We start from the raw sequence: 11149 nt of genomic DNA on the forward strand, positions 1-11149 counted from the left end.
GTTGGTCAAAGAATGGGATTTCTTGCTCTTGTCTTATAACTGCTCCAATTTTCTTTAGATGTCGCTCTAATTTCTAAACAATCCAAGAACACCTACCGAAATGTGTGCAGACTGACGTTTTTTTTACATGCAAGCAAACCTGCAGATCTATGTGTTAAACCCAATTTAACAGCAGATTCTACTTGTTAAACTATCTCTTGTTTGTTAAGTTTTGGTACNATAATTAAATATATATATGCTGAAAATATAATAATAATTTTATATGCTGAAATAAAATAATAAATGAAATACAATAATTAAATATATATATATGCTGAAAATGTAATAATAATTTTATATGCTGAAATACAATAATTAAATATATATATATATATATATGTATATATATATATATATATATATATATATGGATAAAGATAAATTTTATATGTATATAGATATTCTTAACGGGTTAACGGATTATCCGCTAAGAAAACTGAATAATCTGCCCCCAAACCGATAAGTCGTTAATAAAAAAAATTCAATCTGTTCCCCATCCGTTAAACCGGTAACCCGATACCAATAAGCCACTAAGCTTCGGTTTCTATTCGATTTTCGGTTTCGATTCGGTTTTGAACACTCCTAAACTTCCCCAAGAAGGGGGAGAGAGAGAGAATTTGCCTTAATTACCACGACATAATGAAGATGAATTCTTACTTTGAAAATCAAACACCAGAAAGAAAAAAAAAGATCAAATTAACATAATAAGGTTATTTCCAGGAAATGGGTTAATACATTATATAGAGAGAGACTCCACTTCCCTACTTTCAAGTGGGGCATGTCTCTTTATAAGAATCATATGCCAAAAGTCTTACGTCTACACGCCAAATACGAAAAAGCCAAAACTAGCTCTCTTTTAATATGAAAAAGAACCTAACATAATTAAAAACAACACTGTCACTAAAAAAAAAAAAAAAAGCAAAAACAAAAGAACAAAGCTAAAAATCAAGTAACTCAATAATGGAAGACATAGACATTGTACTCCACAACAGCATCACCAGTCTTGAAATCCAAAGTATGAGTCTTTGCCTGAGCATAGCCACGAGCAAACCGGAAAAGCCCACTCCCGCCGACGATCGGCATCTCCCGGACTGTCGACATCACCGAGTTCCGGCCCAAAACACTTAAAGTACTCCCATTATATTTTCCTTCAACAAAAGCAAAGTTAAGAGCCATCAACAAACCAACATCATTGAGTGAAGCTTGTGCATAAATCCCTTGTGCTCTTCCAACAAGTTTTGAGTTTGGTTCTGGTCCTACGGTTAAAGGGTCATCTATCATCGCCATAAGGCCGAATCCGGTGGACGACCGGTTGGTCATGGCGGCTTCGGCTATTTTCACGGCGGTGGGGTTTTTACCACTGACTATGTCATGGAAGTAGAAGTGAAGGTGGCTAAGTTTTTCCCTCTTCATACCCATTGATTTTTTGGATAATTTTCTTGAGAATTCTTGGGAGTTTCCATGGGTAAGGACTGAAAGGAGGAGTATGGTGATAGAGAGCTTTTGAAAATTGCAGGACTTGGCCATGGTTGTTCTCTGCAAGTTCCCAATTAGAGCTTATTATGTGGTACTATTAGCTTGGAGGTACTATATATAGCAATGGGTTTGGCGCACTGTACATTAACCAGTTTATAACTTTTTTAAAAAGTGGCTTAAAATGATATTCTTTCCGTTTCAATTTACGCGAGATAGTTTGACTTGGCACGAAATTGAAGAAAAAAGAAGAATTTTTTTGAAATGTGTGGCATTAAAAGGTTAAGGGGTAAAAACTGTTAGTAAACTGTATTTGTAAACTAATTCTGGAAAAAGAAAGCAGAATAATATATAAACAGAAAACGTAAAGAGATAGAAATCAATTCGAGCCCACTGAATTCACAGTGTTTCCTTAAGGAATTTAATCCCCTCCTAGTACCCAAGGTTATGGATTATTTCCTCCCAGGATAGAACGAATTACACACTGCTGTAGTGGTACTTCAAACCCCAGTGTTTCAGCGAACACAAAGTTCGGTAGCAAATCACACTTACTGTTGCTTTGTTTGATGTTAAAAGTATGCAGAAGAAGGAGGAGAAACTCAGAAAATCGTCTGGAAATTCTGAGCAGAATAGTCTTGTATTTATAGCCAAAGTTGGGCTGAAATCTGAAAAGGTGCAACTCTTCAGAATGGTTGTTTTTGCAAAACGGCCACAGCATAAATGCCATAACATAAATGGCTATTTACTCAACAATAAAGAGGGAAAATTGAAGGGTAGTTATTTTCTGTTAGAAAAACAGAAAACTGAAAATTGGATAACTAAATTGGATTTAATATTAATATTTATTTTAATATTATATTCTGTTATTAAAATAAATATTTAATAACATTTCTGTTAATATTTACTATCAACAAATAAATTTGGTCTAAAAATTAATCAATCGATCGATCATTTGACCAAATCCAAATCCGTGCCGAAGCCGAAGCCGAGCCGAGCAAGCGACGACGACGACGGCGCGAGGCTTGCCTTCTTCTCAACTCTTTATGAGCTAGAAGAAGAGCAATTGCTTATATACCCATTAAAAACCTTTTTCTCTTCCAATATGGGACAATGGTCCTTCATCAAGGGGGAAAACTTAAAATTTCACTTAAAAATTTCATTTCCCTCCATTTCCCATTCACCACATTTTAAGCATTAATACCTTAAAACCCCAACAATCCCCCACATGAATGGGGAATGGCTATATCATGGAAGTATGCATGAAAAAATGTGTGATTCGCAAGCAAGGATTAATTGCATCTGGATAAGTAGGTTTCCCTTTGAACTTTCCGTAGTGAACTTATGTCGGATATACTCGGTCAATCAATAGATTTGATATCTTTGAACCGTCGAACTTTGGTGTATACCTCGACAACCATAAGTCACACAACCAACCCTTAACCGTCTTTGGTTCTCATTTTTGTGTTCGTTTCAGCCATGAACACCGCCTGGTTACATAAGTGCGTAGAGAACTGGCCTTCCAAAGTTCTCCTTGAAGCGGCTAACACTTCACACTTACATAGGTGATTCCTAAACGTGTCATCCCGTAGATACACTATTTGATATACCCTGTATCAAATTTAGAAATCATTAAAAAGCCTTAATGCTTTATCCTTGGTACTAAACATTGTCTCATCACGAGAATGGACCAAAAGTTTAGTTGACAATGTTGAACCGTCATCAACGACTTTGTTTGATCTCCTTGAACCTAGATCTTGGATCTCCAGTCTTCTAGGTAGAGTTACCTCCACTATGACTTGTTCTCGGCCACAGACCCATTCCTCTTGATGATTTCTCAACTACCTCTCTAATTAGGCCTTTTGTAAGTGGATCCGACACATTATCACTTGACTTTACATAATCAATCGTGATAATTCCTCTAGAGAGTAATTGCCTAACGGTTTTATGTCTTCGTCGTATATGCCGAGATTTATCGTTATACATAATGCTTCCAGCCCTTCCAATTGTCGCTTGACTATCGCAATGTATGCATATTAGTGCCAACGGTTTGGGCCAAAATGGAATATCTTCCAAGAAATTCCGGAGTCATTCAGCTTCTTCACCGGCTTTATCTAATGCTATGTATTCAGCCTCCATTGTAGAGCGGGCAATACAAGTTTGTTTGGACGACTTCCAAGATATCGCTCCTCCACCAATAGTGAATACATATCCACTTGTGGACTTGGAATCAGTTGATCCGGTGATCCAATTTGCATCACAGTATCCCTCAATGACCGCAGGATATTTACCATAGTGCAAAGCAAAGTCCTGGGTATGTACTAAATACCCCAAAACTCGTTTCATAGCCATCCAATGAGATTGACCTGGATTGCTCGTATATCGACTCAATTTACTTATAGCACAAGCTATATCTGGTCGTGTCCAATTCATGATGTACATTAAGCAACCCAACACACGAGCATAATCCAATTGTGATATGCTTTGTCCTTTGTTCTTTGCTAATGCAAGATTCACGTCAATTGGAGTCTTTGCAACTTTAAAGCCCAAGTGCTTGAATTTTTCAAGTAATGTCTTAATATAATGAGATTGTGACAATGCCAGATCTTGAGAAGTCTTATGGATCTTAATTCCCAGAATTAAATCAGCAACTCCCAAGTCTTTCATATCAAACTTGCCAGCTAGCATGCGCTTAGTCGCATTTATGTTGGCAATGTCATTACCCATTATCAGCATATCATCCACATATAAGCAAACAATGACTATGTGATTTGGAACATTTTTAATGTACACACATTTATCACATTCATTTATTTTAAAACCATTTGACAACATTGTTTGGTCAAATTTCGCATGCCATTGTTTGGGTGCTTGTTTTAGTCCGTAAAGGGACTTAACAAGTCTACATACCTTCTTTTTTTTTTACCTGAAACCATAAACCCTTCAGGTTGTTCCATGTAAATTTCTTCCTCCAACTCTCTATTTAAGAAGGCTGTCTTAACATCCATTTGATGAATTTCAAGACCATAAACTGCAGCTAACGCTACTAACGTTCGTATGGACGTAATTCTTGTAACTGGAGAGTATGTATCGAAATAGTCAAGACCTTCTCGTTGTCTATACCCTTTGACCACAAGTCTTGCCATAAATTTGTCAATAGTGCCATCATCTTTCATTTTCCTCTTAAAGATCCATTTAGAACCCAACGGTTTATTTCCAGGAGGAAGATCAACCAATTCCCATGTATGGTTGTTCAGTATGGATTCTATTTCACTATTGACTGCCTCTTTCCAAAATAATGATTCCGAAGAAGACATAGCTTCTTTAAATGATTGAGGCTCATTTTCCAATAAGAAAGTCACAAAATCTGGTCCAAATAAAGTAGACGTTCTTTGACGTTTACTACGTCTTGGATCCTCCTGGTTAAGTATACTTTCTTTTGTTTCTGCCCGAGGTCGTTTAGATCCTTCATTAATCGACTCACATTCTTTTTTATATGGATATATATTTTCAAAGATATTATCTGATTCTATAACTGTATTATTATGAATTTCTGGATTTTTTTGATTTATGAACCAGAATATGCTTTACTATTAGTCGCATATCCTATGAAAACACAATTAACGGTTTTCGGTCCTATTTTTACCCTTTTGGGTTTAGGAACTTGCACTTTTGCTAAACACCCCCACACTTTAAAATTATTCAAGTTGGGCTTCCTTCCTTTCCATTTTTCATATGGAATGGATTGTATTTTGCTATAGGGTACTCGATTTAGTATTCGGCTAGCCGTAAGAACGGCTTGCCCCCACAAGTTCTATGGCAAACCAGAACTTATGAATAATGCGTTCAACATCTCCTTTAATGAACAATTCTTTCTTTCGGCAATCCCATTGGATTGGTGCGTGTAAGGGCCGCTGTTTGATGAATAATTCCATATTTTAAACATATTTGTTCAAAAGGAGATTCATATTCACCACCCCTATCACTTCTTATTATTTTGATTTTCTTGTTAAGTTGCGTTTCAACTTCATTTTTGTATTGCTTGAATGCGTCTATTGCTTCATATTTACTATTAAGTAAGCAAACATAGCAATATCGAGTACTATCGTCAATAAAAGTTATGAAATACTTCTTTCCACCGCGAGATAGTATTGACTTCATATCGCAAATATCTGTGTGAATTAAGTCTATAAGGATTTGAATTCCTTTCAGCTGACTTATAAGGATGTTTAACATACTTAGATTCCACACATATTAGACATTTTGATTTGTCCCATTCAAATTTAGGCAATACTTCCAAATTAATCATTTTTCGCAAGGTTTTATAATTAACATGACCCAAACGTATATGACATAATTCATTTGACTCAAGTAAGTAAGACGAAGCTGAAATTTTATTATTATTTTCAACAACCATTACATTCAGCTTGAAAAGGCCCTCAGTGAGGTAACCTTTTCCGACAAACATTTCGTTCTTACTTATTACAACCTTATCGGAAACAAAAACACATTTAAAACCATTCTTAACAAGAAGTCCAGCAGAGACTAAATTCTTCCTAATCTCGGGAACATGAAGGACGTTGTTCAAAGTCACCACTTTGCCGGAAGTCATTTTGAGAAATATCTTCCCACATCCTTCAATCTTGGCCTTTGCAGCATTTCCCTTTGAAAGCATCTCATCAGGTCCAACAGGAGCATAAGTAGCAAAAGCTTCTCTAACAGCACAAACATGGCGAGTGGCTCCAGAATCAATCCACCACTTTTTAGGATTGCCCACTAAGTTGCATTCGGAAAGCATGACACATAAGTCATCAACATCTGCTTTTCAACCATGTTTGTTTGGCCCTTCTTCTTGTCTTTCTTTGGAGCACGACACTCCGTAGATTTGTGTCCGGCTTTTCCACAATTGTAGCAATTTCCACTGAACCGCTTCTTGCTTGGGTTGTATTTCGGTCCAGAAGCCTTCTTCCTCTTTTTGTTCTCTTCAACAATATTTGCTCCCATTATTGTTGAGTTTTCACGGCCTCTCTTTTCAGCAGCTTTGTTGTCCTCTTCGATTCTCAACCGAACAATGAGATCTTCAAGGGACATCTCCTTGCGTTTTTGTTTCAAGTAGTTTTTGAAGTCCTTCCACAAAGGAGGAAACTTCTCAATCATCACTGCTACTTCGAATGCTTCATTGATGACAAGACCTTCAATGAAATTTCTGTTAGTATAAATACTTATATTACTAATTTCAACACCAGTATTTATTTGATTCATACTTTTAGCAAGGAGATCGTGAATAATCACTTGCAATTCCTGGACTTGGGTAATAACAGACTTGCTAACTACCATTTTGTAGTCCAAAAACTTTGCAGCAACGAACTTCTTCAACCCGGCTTCTTCGGTTTTGTATTTCTTTTCAAGCGCAGTCCACAGTTCTTTTGAAGTTTCCACGTCACTGTAGACGTTATACAAAGCATCCTCCAGCCCTCTTAGAATATAATTCTTGCACAAAAAATCTGAATGCTTCCACGCCTCAATCACGAGAAAGCGTTCAGTTTCTGGAGTTTCATCGGACAGCACAGGAACATCTTCCTTGATGAACTTCTGGAGACTTAGAGCACTCAAATAGAAGAACATATTTTGCTGCCAGCGCTTGAAATCAATCCCGAAAAATTTTCTGAGTTTATCCGCCCGTGCCAATGCTGCCGGTGTTGTTCGGCTCGTTGAGGCATTGGCAGTCACCATTGGAACAACTTGGTTCACATTTTCATTAGTCATTTCTGTAAAAGAAAGACACAAACGTTAAAATCAGGTAGATTTTAATCTCCAATTGAGTACAAAACCACAAAGGTTTTACTCTCCAGAAACAGTGACTACAAATACAGAAAATATATTAAATTCCTTAAGCTTGTTAGTAAACTGTATTTGTAAACTAATTCTGGAAAAAGAAAGCAGAATAATATATAAACAGAAAACGTAAAGAGATAGAAATCAATTCGAGCCCACTGAATTCACAGTGTTTCCTTAAGGAATTTAATCCCCTCCTAGTACCCAAGGTTATGGATTATTTCCTCCCAAGATAGAATGAATTACACACTGCTGTAGTGGTACTTCAAACCCCAGTGTTTCAGCGAACACAAAGTTCGGTAGCAAATCACACTTACTGTTGCTTTGTTTGATGTTAAAAGTATGCAGAAGAAGGAGGAGAAACTCAAAAAATCGTATGGAAATTCTGAGCAGAATAGTCTTGTATTTATAGCCAAAGTTGGGCTGAAATCTGAAGAGGTGCAACTCTTCAGAATGGCTGTTTTGGCAAAATGGCCACAGCATAAATTCCATAACCTAAATAGCTATTTACTCAACAATAAAGAGGAAAAATTGAAGGGTAGTTAATTTTCTGTTATAAAAATAGAAAACTGAAAATTGGATAACTGAATTGGATTTAATATTAATATTTATTTTAATATTAATATTCAGTTATTAAAATAAATATTTAATAACATTTCTATTAATATTTACTATTAACAAATAAATTTTTTCTAAAAATTAATCAATCGATCGATCATTTGACCAAATCCCAATCCGAAGCCGAAGCCGAAGCCGAGCCGAGCCGAACCGAGCAGAGTGAGCGAGCGACGACGACGACGACGACGACGACGACGACGGCGCGAGGCTTGCCTTCTTCTCAACTCTTTATGAGCTAGAAGAAGAGCAATTGCTTATATACCAATCAAAAATCTTTTCCTCTTCCAATATGGGACAATGTTCCTTCATCAAGGGGGAAAACTTCAAATTTCATTTAAAAATTTCATTTCCCTCCATTTCCCGTTCACCCCATTTTAAGCATTAATAGCTTAAAAACCCAATAATCCCCCACATGAATGGGGAATGGCTATATCACGGAAGTATGCATGAAAAAATATGTGATTCGCAAGCAAGGATTAATTACATCTGGATAAGTAGGTTTCCCTTTGAGCTTTCCGTAGTGAACTTATGTCGAAAATACTCGGTCAATCGGTAGATTTGATATCTTTGAACCGTCAAACTTTGGTGTATACCTAGACAACCATAAGTCACACAACCAACCCTTAACCGTCTTTGGTTCTCATTGTTGTGTTCGTTTCAGCCATGAACACCGCCTGGTTTCATAAGTGCGTAGAAAACTAGCCTTCCAAAATTCTCCTTGAAGCGGCTAACACTTCACACTTACATAGGTGATTCCTAAACGTGTCATCCCGTAGATACACTATTTGATATACCCCGTATAAAAATTTAGAAACCATTAAAAAGCCTTAATGCTTTATCCTTGGTACTAAACATTGTCTCATCACGAGAATGGACCAAAAGTTTAGTTGACAATGTTGAACCGTCATCAACGACTTTGTTTGATCTCCTTGAACCTAGATCTTGGATCTCCAGTCTTCTAGGTAGAGTTACCTCCACTATGACTTGTTCTCGGCCACAGACCCATTCCTCTTGATGATTTCTCAACTACCTCTCTAATTAGGCCTTTTGTTAGTGGATCCGACACATTATCACTTGAATTTACATAATCAATCGTGATAATTCCTCTACAGAGTAATTTCCTAATGGTTTTATGCCTTCGTCGTATATGACGAGATTTACCGTTATACATAACGCACCCAGCCCTTCCAATTGCCGCTTGACTATCACAATGTATGCATATTGGTGCCAACGGTTTGGGCCAAAATGGAATATCTTCCAAGAAATTCCGGAGCCATTCAGCTTCTTCACCGGCTTTATCACTAGGAAGACAAGAAGAATTAATATTTAAAAAGGCAACGGGATGGTCGTCCTCTTGCTTGACAACTCAGTCAATTGCTTGTTGCACATATTTCAGCTATTTTATTTCAGAAGAAGAAACGAAGGAGGAGAAGAAGGAGGAGAAACGGAGCGAAGTTATTTAAAGAAGTGGGTACAAGTTAAAAGTTTTAAAAAAATGGGTATAAGGTTAAATGGGCGACCAATAGAGCGCCCCGTGCAATTTTACAAAAATTCACTAGTTTGGGCCACGCTACTTTGTGTTTTTCAGTCATTAGAAACCCAAAATCAAGCTTTGAGCCTATTGACAAGCACAATGCAGATATATTTTTGAAATGACTACGATACATTGGTCGACTCCCTCTCTTCTTCTTATATATATATAATATATAATATAATATAATATATATATAATTATATTATATATATATATAATAAATAATAAATTGAAAAAATTAAAGTAGGTAGCTCTTTATTGTTTTATTTAGCCCTTTTTTCTTTATTTGATTTTAATGCAAAAAAACTAAGAACCGCCTTATAAAAATAGGAGCAAGGAGCATAAAAGGACCAAAAAGAAAAGAGTAAAAAATTAGTAACATTTCAATTATCACTTTTAGTTTCTTGGATGCTCTACATGAGCTGTCGTCGTTTTTTTCCCGACTTCACTCGCGAGGGATAGTACATTTCATGTTTCACATAAATTTTGAATAATATATAAGTTATAATTTGTTATATACTGTATTTGTAAAATAATTCTGGAAATATAAATAAACATAAACAGAAATGAACAACGAAATAATCGTGCAGGGAGTAAAGTGAGTACTTCCAACTCAGTGCGTAATAAGAGTAAATAATAACTGAGAGGCAAGAAATCACGTAAGAGCAATCCATCATGACTATATAGGACAATACCACTCTTTGAGAAAACAGTAAAACCGTGAAAATCCTTTAGAAAATATCTGGCTCAGTTTAAAACCTCTTTTGAAAACATCCTTTTCAAACTGTCAAGCAAATGAACGCGTAATCAGATAGTGCAAGTTCGCACATAAGACAGCCCCTCGGGCACAACACTCCACAAACAGTTAACACCAGGGCGTCTGGTAAACAGTACAAGCAATAGCATGGATGCCAATGATATGAGAGTGCTAAATGTCATGACATGTAGTACAAACAGGAACCAATGCATGAATGCAATGCAATGCATATGACCGTTGCGGCGTGCAGCCCGATCCATTTGGGTACCCGCGCTCACTGTGGGGGTTCAGACTCCGGAGGGGCTCCTACAGCCCAAGCGCAATATCAATATCACACTGCTGCGGTGCGCAGCCCGATCCATCCTCAGTCCAGAAATGCACATAAGCCCCTTGGGCAATAGTAAAATAACAGTCTCAACTCAAAACGTCAGTAAAATATCATTTAGGTTTTCAAATCTTAGAAAGATAGCTGAGTTTGCGAAACAGTATTTTAAACCTTGGACTGTGATAAAATAATATGCAAAGTAATGCAAAAACAGTGATATCAATCCCTGAAGGATTCAAACAATTGGCACGAAGCCCAAATATAGCAATCAAACCAAATAATGATGATAACAAGTAGTTTCAGTCAATTACGCAATAAAACCAACAACCGGGACGGACTAAGTCACAATCCCCAACGGTGCTCTACCCCACGCTCATACCTGGCGTGCAAGTCACCACAATACAGCACTATGATGTGCAAATCCGGGGTTTCAAACCCTCAGGATATTATTTACAAGTAATACTCACCTCGGACCGGTGAAATCCCTAGCTCGCGACGCCTTTGCCCCTCAATCGGCCTCCACGCGCGTCGAATCTAACCAAAACCAGAGCGAATACATCACAATATGCTA

General features: G+C 37.0%; 1 protein-coding gene across 1 annotated transcript; it reads right to left on the bottom strand.

The window, feature by feature from the left end:
* Nucleotides 1-718: 718 nt before the first annotated feature.
* On the bottom strand, nucleotides 719-1622 carry LOC109239357 (dirigent protein 22-like). The gene has a single exon (XM_019405910.1). It carries the CDS (start codon nucleotides 1564-1566, stop codon nucleotides 994-996), a length of 573 nt encoding a protein of 190 aa, XP_019261455.1. The 5' UTR covers nucleotides 1567-1622; the 3' UTR covers nucleotides 719-993.
* Nucleotides 1623-11149: the final 9527 nt, after the last annotated feature.

The sequence above is a fragment of the Nicotiana attenuata genome, unplaced genomic scaffold (assembly GCF_001879085.1).
Source record: "Nicotiana attenuata strain UT unplaced genomic scaffold, NIATTr2, whole genome shotgun sequence".
Taxonomy (NCBI): domain Eukaryota; kingdom Viridiplantae; phylum Streptophyta; class Magnoliopsida; order Solanales; family Solanaceae; genus Nicotiana; species Nicotiana attenuata.